Source organism: Sphaerodactylus townsendi, linkage group LG04, assembly GCF_021028975.2.
Source record: "Sphaerodactylus townsendi isolate TG3544 linkage group LG04, MPM_Stown_v2.3, whole genome shotgun sequence".
Taxonomy (NCBI): domain Eukaryota; kingdom Metazoa; phylum Chordata; class Lepidosauria; order Squamata; family Sphaerodactylidae; genus Sphaerodactylus; species Sphaerodactylus townsendi.
The window spans coordinates 96,042,903-96,057,595 of record NC_059428.1 but is presented as its reverse complement, the minus strand read 5'-3'; the positions used below and the strand labels follow the sequence as shown (position 1 = coordinate 96,057,595).

Genomic DNA, 14,693 nt, shown 5'->3' with positions numbered 1-14,693 from the left:
ATTATGAGAACTAAGCAGTCATGGATATGGCAAGCAGCAGTTCATATACATCTGGCAGCTGTGTTGTGTTATTACATTAATTTGCTACAGGCCACATTAACATGGTATGGTTTGTCTGTACAACTTGTAGTACTTCTGTGGAGAAAAAATAATATTGTGTGAATTGACATGCAGTTTTTAGGGAATACTAGCTTTATTTGTTAAATAATGCAAATATAATATATGGGAGCAACTAGTGTTTATTTGGTTTGGTTTAGAGTCTATCCAGGTCAAGATCATTTACAAAGTTTGTTCTCTAAGTATTTCCATACAGTGTGCATGAGGGGTTAACCTAGTATTTTAGATTAATCTATAAAGTAGATTAGATTAAGCACTGCCAAGGATAACCATTTAGCTTCATATCGGGTGCTGTTTTGAAGCTGGGCTTTCACACTTCCAAGCTCAAATGTGTATACAACAATTCCATTAAGCAAAGTTTGGCGTTTTCTTCCAATCCAAGTGGCTCTTCCCCTAACGGAATAGCCACTTATTCTAGACCAATTTCCTACATCTAAGGCAGTGGTGGGATTCAGCAGGTTTGCACCACTTCGGCAAAACCGGTTGTTAAAATGATGCTTGTAAACAACCAGTTGTTAAATTATTTGAATCCCACCACTGATCTAAGGTACTACCCAAAGTTCATATTTTATTCTTCTGTTCTTCCAAGAAGCTGAGGAAGGAGCATATCCCTCCTTTGTTTTCTGCTTCCCATTCAATTTCATTCTCACAAGAACCTTGTGAGCTAAGTTAGGCTGAGTAAGAATGGCTAGTCAAGGGCACCTGTTAAGCTTCATGGTTAAGCTGTGATTTGAACCTGGATCTCCCTGAGTCTTCAGTTCAGCACTATGTCTACCACTGCATTCTAGCTTCATAACACACTGGCTCTTAGAATGAAATTAGAATGTACATTAAAGCCAGTGTGATGTAGTAGTTATAAGAGCAGGTAGACTCTAATCTGTTGAATTGGATTAGTTTCCCTGCTCCTACGTATGCAATCTGCTGGGTGACCTTTGGCTAGTCACAGTTCTTCAGAACTCTTTCAATCCCACCTACCTCACAAGCTATTGTGGGGTGAGGAAAGGAAAGGAGTTTGTGAGCTGCCTTCAGTCTCCTTATAGGAGAGAAAGGCGGGGTATAAATCAAAACAACTCCTCCTTCTTTGTCTATTAAAGTATACATTTCAAGAAATTTTCCTCATAATAATTAACCCATCATGAAATGATAATTTCAGAAGTAAACTTCAATTTAAGTTCCATTTTTTAGAAAGTCAATAGTCACCACAAAAGAGGAACTTTAAAAGATCTAGTTCATTAATTCAGTTTTAACAAGCCACAACATTCATCTGCCAAGCTGTTTTTTTTAATTGCCTGCTGAAAAGTAGCAGGACTTACTGAAATCATTGACAATTCTGCCAAAAATAATAATTGTTTTGTTCAGTCAAGCATATATTTTACATAGGTTTGATCACCAAGATTTGCACAGCATGTCTTTTTCATGTTTACGTTTTCTTTAGACTGTACTTCCCGTTGATGAAAGTTTAACAGAGTCTTTAGGAGTAAGATCCAAATATGCTTCACTACGGAAAGATTCATTGCTGAAGTCTGGTAAGTTTCTTCCCATGCAAATAACTGGTTTAACATTCATGCATCTTACCACTTGAATCTTTAAATGAAAATCTGCTTAATCTTCCAATGTCTTCTGCATTGTGGCATAAGAACAGACATGACTGTGTTAGTTAACTGACACTTCAACAATAACATGCATAAGTTACAGCAGTGGGTTGGACTTGGGCCCTTTCCACACATGCAGAATAATGCACTTTCAATCCACTTTCAAGTGCATTTTGCAGCTGTGCGGAATAGCAAAATCCACTTGCAAACAATTGTGAAAGTTGATTGAAAGTGCATTATTCTGCATGTGTGGAAGGGACCTTGCTGATTTGAGGTCCATCTGAAGAATATATTTTGCAAGTAGCACTACTATATTTACAATGCAAGCTGTACTTTCTGATGAAAAATGTCCTGAAAGATGTTCTTCAAAGCTGTTTAAATGAAGTAGGAGTAACCGCCTGCTGGAAAGCCAGTCTTAGATACTAATGCAAGCAATTGATGCATTGGAAATGACCCATGAGTGTGCCTAAAACAATTTTAGAAGTGTGTAGGGAATATTCTGTTTTTAACAGCTATGGTCTCTTGTGCTACAATGGATCTATGAGGACCCCCCTAATCTTCAAATGTGGCGGTATGAGGCGACATATAGCCCTTAGGTTACTGACAGTGTCCGTGGTTGAAGAAAGACTTACTGTGACAAGGGGCTTGCATCATTAGGAATACTCTGCCAGCACTTTTTATATCATTGGCTGTTTCTAGCATATCAGCAAATTGAATTGAATGATACATCAGTCCTGCCTTTCTAGCTCCTTTTGCTGCCCCTCATCCTCTCTGGGTGACAAAGCACATTACAGATTGGATGTATGAAAGCCATGAATTCATCACATCACCGGTGATAACCCACTGTGACTTTTCTCCATTAAAAAAAATCATCTAAGGTCACCCTCACAGGCTGGCTATTGCATGATAAACTAAACCAGATTTTTTCCTATGAATCAGAATTTAATAAGCAAAATTCTTTTCCAGATCTCTCAATGTATCTAGAATGCTCAATACAGTGTCGTCACAATAATTGCTATCATCTTGGTATCATTTTGTTTCTTTCTGTGGCTCAAGTTTATGGGGACAATCAAGCCAAATTATGTGAAGGAGCTTTGAATTGTGAGAATGTCCTGTGATTTGGCTTCACTGTTGCGGTTCCAGTAAACTACTGAGAGACTTATGAGTGTGTATATTGCTGCCCAGATACACACTTGTGACCATTATTATGTTTCAGTATATAGATACTTTAAATTTCCTGCTTTTTGTTGACAAATGAATGCATAAATACCTCAGCGGATTAAGTTTGTGCAGTTGGTACAATTTGTATATTACTGTTTTGAATCAGATGGTTAATTGAATTATTTTTGTAAAGGAACTGGAATGCACAAGTCCAGATTTTGAATGAAATACTTATGTTTTAATATTTTAGTGTTTGGAGGGGCCATTTGTCGGATGTATCGTTTCCCTACCACAGATGGAAACCATCTGAGGATCTTGGAACAAATGGCAGAGAGTGTGTTGTCCCTACATATCCCCAGACAGTTTGTGAAGCTGTTGCTTGAAGAAGATGCTGCAAGGTAAAACAAGACTGAGGAGATGTTATCCCCTGAGTTCACCTGAACTCAGCTCTTTTGAATGTGTTAAAAGAGTAAAATGGTTACAAGCATTGCAGATGTGCAGTAACTGGATCCCCTTGGCATTTACAATTTAGTTGCTAGAGGACCTGTTTTGTAAATATTTTGTAGCCTTATGTACAGTCTCTTGTGCTCACTCTTGCCAAATGTGTTCCCAAACCTACATAATCCAAGATCACATATGGGGACACTTGCGAGGAAGAAGGAATTGGGAGGGAGCAGCGCTTCACCCTTCCAGGCCTGTCAATTCTCCCCCTCACATGCCTCCTCCAGAACTGCTGTTCTCCAATTGGGTTTATTTTTTTTAGAAGGGGGGGGGGATATTTGTTGGAGGGAATCGTCTTTGGATCAGTGTTGTCAAGGACCATTTTATATAAAATAGGTTTTTCTTCTCTTGTCTTTATTAAGTTTATCATGAGAACATTTTTTCAGGTTCCCGGTTGTCTGAAGTGAAACCTGTTAGATTTCTATGAGAAGCAGCTTGTACATTAATCTAGCAAAGGTCAACACTTTCCTAGCAATTTCGCTCAGGGGTTTGTTTGATGATTCTGGTAGGGCTGAAGCGACTTGTGGGAGGGCTGAAGCGACTTGTGGAGGCGATGTGACCTCATGCCGGTGTAAATTCCCTCCCCAGGGCACTTATCCTGGTAGAGGGACAAATCTGTTGCCAGGGGAGGACAAGAGTGGGCAGCACTGCAGTCTTCCAGAATGCCTAGATGTGGCACTGAGTGTTGCATCAATGCTGCTGGCATTGCCGGTATAGCAGGGGTGTTCCAGAGGCATGGCTGAGGGCAGAGGTGATGTTCATTGGCTTCCATTCTGGCATTGCACCCAGGGATTCAGTGGCCTGTCCATGGATTTGTGCCACCCCTTTGGCTAGTGTAAGCCACTGAGCACAATGGAGGGCTTTACGGCAGTGGGGAAGTCCATCTCTGGTGTTTGAAAGTTAACCTGTGCATCACAGAAACAGAACAAAAGCAGATAAGCAACCCCAAAGCATGGTTTCCCTATCTGTGTGGAGGCTCAAGCGTCATGTTCTAAAACTGTACCTATTTGTTCTATTACATAAATATCCTGCCTTTCTTCCACTGTGGAACTCAAGCAGGGCTTGGAGGTTTCCCAGGTAGTCTTCTATCCAAACATTGCCCAGACCTGCTTTGGCTTTTGTAAGATTGCTGAATTACATACATTCCAGCCATACCCTAGGTTTGTAGTCTGGTATAGCGTGAGCCGGTATGGCAAGGATAAGTTGCAAAGAGAATTGCTGCTCTTGTGGTTATGTTATTCAGCGGCTAATGCACAGTTCTGTAAAAAGCAACGTCAGGATTTGAGGTAAATATTTAATGAGAAATGGTTCCTGCATTTCTGTTCAAAACCTTCTAGCGTAACTTAGCTCTGGTGAAGAGTAAAAGATGATGAAATATTATAAGCATGGCTTTGTGTATCTGGAAATTTGATTTCTGTCTCTGTTATCCTGGGACCTGTTAAATCTGTTAAGATTTTAGTATCTTGGGTGGTCTGTGGATACTTGGCCTCTTTTCCAGTTGGTTCTGTTTCAGGATTTTGCCGATTAGGACTTGCCTTCCTAACAAGTTTGGTAATGTTGAAGTTAAAACTGATTTAGCCAGCATCTCTGCTGAAAAATATGCCTTTGGTATATGTCACTAGGAACTGTATTTGTTCACACCACTTTCCACCAGTTTGGAAGATGACGTGTATTCTCAATAAAGTATAGGTACTGGATTCCAAAGGCTGCTCTCCATAGGACAAACAGCCATTCCTAGTGTTGTCCCTTGCTTTTTCCTGTGCTGCTTAGCTTCTTCAGGGGATTAGTAATACTTTTCATTTGGTTAATTATACTTTGTTTTGACCAGTTGTGGACATATGTCTGGCTTTTATTGAGGTTTGTCCAAATAATACTGAAATATTTATTTTAAAGAAATGAGCAGATAAGCTGTGAACATCACAGACAAGCAAAACACCTGTCACTGGCCTACAGGAAGAGGAAAGAAGCACTGTGGACCAGGCCTGGGAACAGGCTTTGGGGAACAGGCCATCCTACACATTAGGCTGCTTATAACTGAGTACCAGTTTTTTAAGTAGGTGACAGTCATATAACCAGGGTAATGGAAGCCCTACAAGCTAGGGTGGCACTGCAATAGGTTGGGTCACAGACCTTTAATCTCATAGTAAAATGATTCTATAGATTATAAAGCAGCAATACAGTAAATGTGTCTTCTCTTTCAATCCAGAGCAAGATTATTTCCACTTACAGGAAGTTGATCGCTCTTTTGACTATCAAATGAACTGTTTATAGTTATTTGCATTCTGTTAGTGTTGGCCTGCTATTAAGAAGTAGCTTATGGTGTTTAGAAGAAGAAGAGTTTGGATTTATATCCCCCCTTTCTCTCCTGAGGGAGACTCAAAGGGGCCTACAATCTCCTTGCCCTTCTCCCCTCACAACAAACACCCTGTGAGGTGGGTGGGGCTGAGAGAGCTCCGAAAAGCTGTGACTAGCCCAAGGTCACCCAGCTGGTGTGTGTGGGAGTGCCCAGGCTAATCTGAATTACCCAGATAAGCCTCCACAGCTCAAGCGGCACAGCTGGGAATCAAACCCGGTTCCTCCAGATCAGAGTGCACCTGCTTTTAGCCACTAAGCCACTGTTGCTCCCTAGGAAAATCTGTTGTACCTGAAGTAAATTTCTCCACATGTGAGGGGAAATCTTGTTTGGATACTTGAGGTTTCCTGTCCCACCACCCCAATATGCCACTGAAGTTTCCTTTCCACCTCTTTCTCAATGTTGGGATAAGGCTGAGGGCACATGCTACCCAAATGTGTCATTTTCTGCCTTGTGCTTCAAAAGGATGGGGACTCCCTTGATTGTTGAAATATCAACAAAAGGAACCTCCATCTTTCCAGTGCTTCTCTTTCTGAAAGCACTACAGGATCACTGGGCCTGGTCATGGCAGAGGAGGAGAACTTAGCATTGCCTGAAACGGCCAAAAAGTTTTACTCAAATCAACGAATGGCAACATTTCTTCAGGACCCCGCATTCTGTCCATTTGGAAGCCTGAAGTGAGAAATCTCTCACACTGCTGAAAAAAGATAACTGTGCAGCATCAGTGGATGATAAAACCATTTTTGTAATGGCACCTACTCCCCTTACGCAGAATTCCAAAATTGCCAACAGATTTAGCCAACTGGGAAATCCAGGCTTACCCAATGTCAATGTCAATGCAAATAAAAATATAGCAAGCAATGTCAATGCAAATTGACATTGTCAATGCAAATAAAATATAGCAAGCAATCTTCTGCACACAAAAGGCTTTACAGAGTATATATGCATCATAAGTGCAAAGAAGAGAAAAGAAAGCTGCCTTAGAATGGAAAAAATGATTCAGTATTTTGGAAGGATGGTGGAAAAGATAAGCTTTAACGGAGCTTGAGGAAGCTGCGCAAGTGAGAAGTGATCTATGTCAGAACCTGACGATGAGCCAATGACTCCACTTTCACTCCACCAAGCATGTGTCATTTTTAGAACAACACATTTTAAACTTATTGCTTTCAGCTGGCAGGCTACCATCGCCCGCCCTAGCCTTTATTTTCATTCTCTCTTCCCTGTCGCTCCACAGCTTTTGCTTCAGTTAGCCTTGGTATGACAAAATGCTGTGTATAGCCTAGTCACTGAAGTACAGTAAAGCTTGCTTTCCAGTCAGTTTTTAACTTTGCCTTCTCATGATGGTGCTGAAAGTAACTTGCACTGATATTGGGTGTTACAGGACCTTCTGCAAGACAAGTTAAGTTGTCAGTCTGGCTGGGGGAGTGTTGACTATTATCCTGTTGTTAGCTGTAGGCCAAAATATTAATCCACCTAAACTTGCACTGAGGTAGCCAATCCTGTGATCGCTGGAAGGATCTTTTGATTGCATGTAAATCTTTTTTTGTCAATCCATTCTGCATGTTACTTTTCCCCATAGCTGCTTTGTACACAATAAATTTTGATTTGCCAGTCCAAAAAAAACCCCTTTTTTAAATGGTGGTTCAGTTTTAGTGAATGTGTTGCTGAAGTCAACAAAAGCATTCTGTGATGCTGATGTATCTGCACCATTATGTATTCCACAAGATGTGATATCCCTGCATCTGATCTTATACTCTTAGTGGTCAGTCCACACAGTTTGGCTCTTAGCAGGACACTTTAAGTTACATTGTATGTAATATAGAGTTTTTACTGCACGGAATAAAAATGAAACAGTCCCTGTTTTTAAATGGGGAGAAAAAGAAAAAAAATATGAATCATATTTGGACTTTCCCTATCACTATATTTGCATACTAGGAAAATGGGAGTCTGAAAATTGCTGCCACACAATGTTGTTTAAAGGCACAGGAGCTTGGTACAAAGAAAAGTTTCAACCCGTGAACCCTGCTTAATGGGTGAAAAGCTGGATGTCTTAACAGTCTAGTTTTCAATGTGAATGCCCTGCCAGTTTGTGGGCATGAGACTTTCAAGCAGGGCCAACAAATTTGTTAAATGGCATTGGTACACAGGGGTTGGAGTGGGTGAATGAAATCAGATTAGAGAGAAAATTCATGTGTTTGGAAATAGGTCATAAAATGTAATGTAATATAAAAAGAATACAGGATGTCAAGGTCTGCATTCTCATGGGTTATTAAAATACATGCTTAAACAAAAACCTTTGCCGTGTGCTATCTGCCAAAAAGGCATGTGAACAATATAAAAACCAGGTAGAGGCTAAATAAGTAGAACACTTTTGGGTGTTATATTGCTCATGTATTGAAGAGCCCACCCCCCCGGGGGGGGGGGTGATATAGAAATTTAATAAAATAAATAAAATAAAGATTATTGAATGAAAGTATGTATCTTATTACTCGTTGAATTTATTCAGTGATGAAATATTACAATTGTGTAATTTTACTTGCAAAATGGACATTTAACCAATACAGTAATTTATAAACTCATCAAATCTATATTCATCAACACGTCAAATCGACACGCTCATAATCCAAGATAATTGTAGTTCAATCATAACAACAGAGGCGTAGCAAGGGGGGAAAGTGCCCGGTGCACTGGTGCGTCCTCCGCCCTGCCACATCCTCGCCACACAACCCACAGGGGTGCACGCCCAGTATGTCGCACCCCCCGCTCCCTTGAAGCTACACCTCTGAATAACAATATAACACAAAGTCTGCATAGAATTCAAAAGTCAACAGGGACAGGTATATGTCTCCAGTACAAACAGACATGAACATAAGCATACACCGATTCGCAGAAGATTAAAGCTGTTAAAGAATGTGACTTGAAGGCAATTTTTTTTACCTTTGATTAGCTGCATAGCTATGTTCAGCCAAGGGTTAATTGTTTTATTTGTTTGTTTTTCGGTAGGGTTTGTGAGCTTGAAGAGTTGGGAGAACTGTCTCCTTGTTGGGAAAATCTTCGTCGACAAATAGTTACGCAATACCAAACAATTATTCTGACTTACCAGGAAAATCTCACAAATTTGCATCAGTATAAAGGTAACCAATATTTACTTTCTCATATGAAGAATTATATACTTCATTCCTGAACTGGATAGCCCAGATCTTGTCAGATCTGAGAAACTAAACAGGGTTAACCTGGCAAATATTTAAATGGGAGACCCCCAAGGAATACCAGAGTTGTGATTCGGAGGCAAGTGATGGTAAACCAGTTTTGAATATCTCTTGCCTTGAAAAGCCTACAGGGTTGCCATAAGTCAAATGTAACCTGATGGCTAATCATAATAATTTGCCTTTTTTCTATGAAAAAGTCAACTTTAGGGATAGATGGGCACAACCTATTCGTATAGTGGGCATAGGACCCTTGCATACAGTACCCCCTTGCCATTTAGTAGACCTCCCCATTGTTCTTGCATGTACAGATAGACAGTGCAATAAAATATTATTGAGTATGTTGGGTCCTTCCCTGTCCGCATTCCTTCTGATCAATGAAAGTTACTAGAAGGAAGGGTAGAGAATGGGGAGGTGCATACAGATATCTTCATCCTAATATACCATCATATTGCCTATAAGTATTAGTAGGGAAAGGAGGGAAAACAGGACTCTTTTGACTCTTACTGGGATGCTGGGTACCTGGATGCGACAGCTCTGGGATAAATACATTAAGAGAGAGAAATAATTGGTTGTGGTGGGTTTTCTAGACTGTGTGGAAACCCACCACAGCCAGTTAAATCTGGCTGTGAAAGCCTTCGACAATACAGATACATAATTGTTTTATGTGAGCTTGCAGTATCTGAACTTCTCCTGAAGAAAACTTGCCACTTAGGGCAAACCTAAAAGAGTGTGTATTGCCTATACCAGGGGTCTGCAACCTGCGGCTCTCCAGATATTCATGGACTACAATTCCCATCAGCCCCAATTGGCCACGCTGGCAGGGGCTGATGGGATTTGTAGTTCATGAACATCTGGAGAGCCGCAGGTTGCAGACCCCTGGCCTATATGTTTGCTCTAATGAGTCAAGTAGTGGTTCCAGGGAGTTGTTTCAGATCAAAAAACCAACATGTGTAAAGGGCTTCATCTCCCCTCATAGTCCTAATTGGAATTAGGCTCTCACACTTCTGATGATTGACTTTTCAAATTAGCATGGGAGCTCTGATGCTGGACCTCCCACCATTTATCTTGGTGTGTATGGTAGCAACAGGACATGAAAGTCTTGGGACCTCAAGTCTATACCTTGGGACAGTTCTTAAAGTGGTCTTCTGGAAAATCTAACTGTTTCTGGGGGTCTTATGTTGTAGTTTCGATACTGAAATTTGGTACTGCCCTTCTCTTCCTTAGTAGTTGTACTTCTGTGGACTAAACATGTGCTCTGTATCATTTGTTCAGGTCCATCATTCAAAGCAAGCAGCTTGAAAGCTGACAAAAAGCTAGAATTTGTGCCCACTAATTTGCATATACAACGAATGAGAGTCCAAGATGATGCAGGATCAGGTATTTTGTCTTGTTCATATATTGGAGTTTATCATATGAACATTATTTGTGGAAGCTTTCAAAGAATAACGTCTGTGTTGGAGATTCTATCCTTTTGTGACTAAGACACTTTCACATGGAGATATTGTCCTGCTTTGGATCAGGTTTGGTTCCGCATGTAGTAAAATTGAGATGGAATCATTTCAACTGGGGTACTTTAAACTGTATGCACAGTGCGTTTGGATTAGATTTTGAATTTCAGATGCTATGTTTTTCTCATGGCACCTGTCTTTTTATTTGTTCTTCTCGTTCAGTTTTGCACTGTTTTGATATATAGTTATATCAAAAACAGCTTCAGTTTAAAAAATTCAACAAAACATAGAAATGATCAGGAAAAATTAAGTGGGTTATTACTAAGTTCTACAGTCAATATAGTATCTCCCACAACTCAGCAGTGTTCCACAAAGCCTGAACAAAAGCGGTTTAATAAAAAAGGGGACAATAATATTTGCCTTTTCAGACATCTAAAATAAAAAAAACCCAAAAGCCATTCATCATCAGATCTGACAATAGTTCAAATAGTCTGCCTTTCTGAAATGCAAAAACACCAACAGGTTTCAAAATAGATTAAAGAGCCCATCTGAGAATTATCTTAAATGCTTGTTTTCCTCATGTACATGAGTAGTAAAAATAAGCAGAATTTCCCTTAATGTAGGTTTTCTTGGAGAAGAGGGTTTAGGGACTAAGGGTGAAAGAGTACTGTTGCTATCTGGATACAACAGCCACTAAAAACACACAGAGGAAAGTCAGGGATTTGAGCCAATGTTTGCTAATAAGAATGAGAGCATGCCACAGTATCATCATGGGTAGGAGGATTTATGATCAGGGAGGAAACTTTGGTAATACTTTACCTACATGTTGCTGATAATACCTGGCATTTTTTTCAGATAGGACTTTACACAGTTTTCTTTGGTCTGTAGACTTCTAAGGACTTCATTATATAAGCTACTGGTTCACTGTTTTCAGTTGCAGAAACTAGGATTTACAAGAAAATGTAGTTTTTCTGACTGCCCTTTAAGTGTACATTATTGCTATATTTCAGCTGCCTCCTTGTCTGCTTCAGAGAAAGTGATAGGTAGGTCTTTGTTCACCCAAAAATGCTCATGTAAAACCTCCCTAGCTGAAGTAATCAAACTCATGGCTAGTTGATCTGGGTATGAGTCCATAGCCATTGATTTACTTAGGTTCTGTCAACTTGTTCTAAAAATGGTTAACATAATTCGAACATGAAGAATATTTTAATATCATATAAGTAAATCAACAATTATGGATATGGTTGATGGCCCATGTCCCTAGTTGTTGATTTACTTATGTAGTATCAACATATACTTCCTGTTTGAATTAACTAAAGGAACTTTAGACTCATTAATTTTCATATTCCTGGTTAATGGTCATTTCATATTCCTGGTTAATGGTCATTCATATTCCTGGTTAATGGTGCTTTGATGCCTATTCAATAAATGCCACTGATCAATGCTTCAGAGTCCATTAACCAGAGTTCATATTCCTGGTTAATGGTCATTGAAAATATGGAGGACTGCTATGTGATTGGTCATTGATGCAATGAGTGCCTCTTGTATCTTTTGACTGCATTTCCATGTGTAGATTGTGTGATGGAATTATCATTGCTGTGGCATATCAGATGTAATTTCTTCACTGGTCTTCTACAATTGGAAAAATATGGATTTCAGACCTTAACTCAGTTGTCTTATGTTAGGGGGATGATATGTTGGTGATTGAGATACATTCCCAGAACTGTGCAACTGCTTAAAATAACAAATTACTGCTGTTAGAAACATATATGTAACCAGCCTTCTATATGTATCCACTGCCATCTTTGCATTCTTTCCTTGATCTTTACTTTACGTCTTCATACACTCTGTAGACAACTAGGCTTCCCCTGGTACCTCTGTCCTATGAGAACTGTATTACATCTGTTATCCCGTAGGGCAGGAAGCCAGGAGGCTTTCTCTTGCTATCTGCTTCCGACCTCGGGGCGCCTTAGCTCCAAAGGCGTCTGTTCACAAACTCTTGGGAAAATGGGAGGGGGGTTCTCTAGGGGGGATAAAGGGGATTGTGAATGCCAGCTTTGTCAGACTGGCTTTGCCAAGCATGGTGCTTTGATGCCTATTCAATAAATGCCACTGATCAATGCTTCAGAGTCCATTTATTGGATTACGGTTGCGAGATCTAACGTCTTATTGCTGGATTTGGACCTGATTTAAAACATCTCTTAGCATTTGTTAAGTGATTATAAGATAAACAGTCATGCAGGCTATCCTGCTGGTATATCTTATGATTCTGACTACAAGCAGTGTTAGTGTGGGCTTAGCATGTCTGCGCTAGATCAGAAATTACATTTCTGCAGCTTGAATGTCATAATTACAAGCATTTTCTTTTAACGCCCCCCTTCTCCTCTTGTTCTGTTTAGATCAGAATTATGATATTGTAACTATAGGAGCTTCGGCAGCTCACTGTCAAGGTTTTAAATCTGGAGGTCTGCGGAAAAAGCTACATAAATTTGAAGATGCAAAGAAACAGTAAGTGGAAGGACTGTTGTGTAAGCGCTGCTGATTTTGCCTTTCTCCTGGAGCTCCAATTTTGTTAAAAGCATCTCATCCCATGTTTTATTGCCTGTACTCCTAGGAAGTATCATTTGATGTTATGCAGAGAGCAAGAACGAAGGTCTTTTTTCTCCCCCTTGTTCTCTAGTGGTAGTTACATTATTTCATAGCTGCCTCATAATAAGCTACTTTCTGTTTACGTGTTGGCCTTTTTCTGTATAGAGGTGATAGACTTGTCTGTGCAGCTTTCTTGCAGGGTCTACAGTTCCTCTTGGGCTGTTTTGGGGTATTCTGTATGGACAACTAAAGCTGAATTCCTCCAGGCCCCTGGTTCCAGCACTGCAGCTTTTCGGCCCCTGCTATTTTGCTTATGATAGTAATGACCAGACCATGTAATTTACTGTGGCTTAAAATGTCACAGCGAGGAAGTGATGGTGTTTGGGGAACAACTGAAACAAGGGTGAGGGGAGCAGCTGGAGCAAGTGTGGTTTGCTGGCTGTCACTGCTTGAGTCCTGAAACACCACTCGTATAAAGAGGACCTGAAAGCAATTAAACATTCCGTCTAACCATGCTTTTAGAGAAAACTGACAGGTTGGATGGGCAGAGTTAGAAACTATACTGTCCCAGAAAATGTGTCTTGACACAGAGTCCTATTTTTGTGATCTGAAACGGTTTTTTTCCTATGTTTAATTCTTTTTAATGCAGTTTCCTGTCATTTCTGAAGACAGAGGGGAACTTATTCTTACCCCCGTTCTTACAGTAATTTCCTAAAAGTAGGCGTTAACTCTACTTGAACGCATGCTATATCAGGGAAACCTTATTCTTGACTTTTTTAGCTATGATTTGTGCAAAGGAAATTCTATCGTTGCTTTTGTAATGGCAAAAAGCAAGCCCTGTCATCATCTGGGTATAGGTACTTAGTGCAGAGGGAAATGTCAGCACCCAACCCCCCACCCCCAGAACTGCAGAAGACCTTCTTTCAGAGAAACAAATTCTCTGGCTTCTCGGACACTGGATGAGCTTCTTATACAGAAAGGTAGGGGTGCTGTTACATTTCTGCTTTCCCTGTAATGTTCCACATGGGGCTCCCTGAATCATGACCTTCAGTGAGATACCCGATTTTCAGAAAGAATTCTGTGCAAACCCGTCTCCTGAAACTGCTGCCATTTTGACCTGGCTAACTGTCCCTATCTATATTGCAATGTATGTCTGAAAAGACAAGGTATGTAGGAAGCACGTGCTCCATTTTTCAAAGAGATCAGAACTGCTTCTAATGCAGTAGGATGACATGGGTGGTGTGCTAGTCCTCTTTATCGACCTGGTAGTCAAAACCGTGGATAGGAAAATCAACTGGAAATCTATACTAACTGGGTAGTCCAAATGACTGGCTACTGACTTTGCTTTTTGCCCAAGCATAAGAAACTTTTTGAGTGATTTCCATGCTTTTGATTGAAACCAAGAAGATGCCATGTGGCCATGGCCATTTTTCTGTAAGCTGCCCCTTGGACTCAGTATGAAGAAGAAGCTTTGACCTCGGCTGTTACTTGTCAGAATTCTGCTCCCTAACCCGAGGCCCTCACTGTTCGTTTTCTGTCTCCTAAATGTTCATTATAGGTAACAGTCTCAGCATCTTTTAACTGTTCTATTTATTGTGCCAGAATACAGGCACAGCATTGACAGAGACTTTCTGTTTCAATTCTAACTTCACTGTATTAATACAAAGCACAAATCTGAAATTCAAGGATAGTCTCCCAGAAGAAAAGAGGATATGGATTCAAG

The 14,693-nt window shown here is 40.2% G+C and overlaps 1 protein-coding gene across 13 annotated transcripts in view; it reads left to right on the top strand.

The window, feature by feature from the left end:
* INPP4A (inositol polyphosphate-4-phosphatase type I A) overlaps positions 1-14,693 on the top strand; it is a 93,848-nt gene that overhangs the window by 42,972 nt on the left and 36,183 nt on the right. For all 13 annotated transcript variants that reach the window (XM_048493199.1, XM_048493198.1, XM_048493194.1 and 10 more), the window contains exons 9-13: positions 1,553-1,643; positions 3,121-3,268; positions 8,728-8,858; positions 10,206-10,310; positions 12,781-12,889. In XM_048493199.1, coding sequence (XP_048349156.1) covers positions 1,553-1,643; positions 3,121-3,268; positions 8,728-8,858; positions 10,206-10,310; positions 12,781-12,889 — 584 coding nt within the window. The remainder of the gene's footprint in view (positions 1-1,552; positions 1,644-3,120; positions 3,269-8,727; positions 8,859-10,205; positions 10,311-12,780; positions 12,890-14,693) is intronic.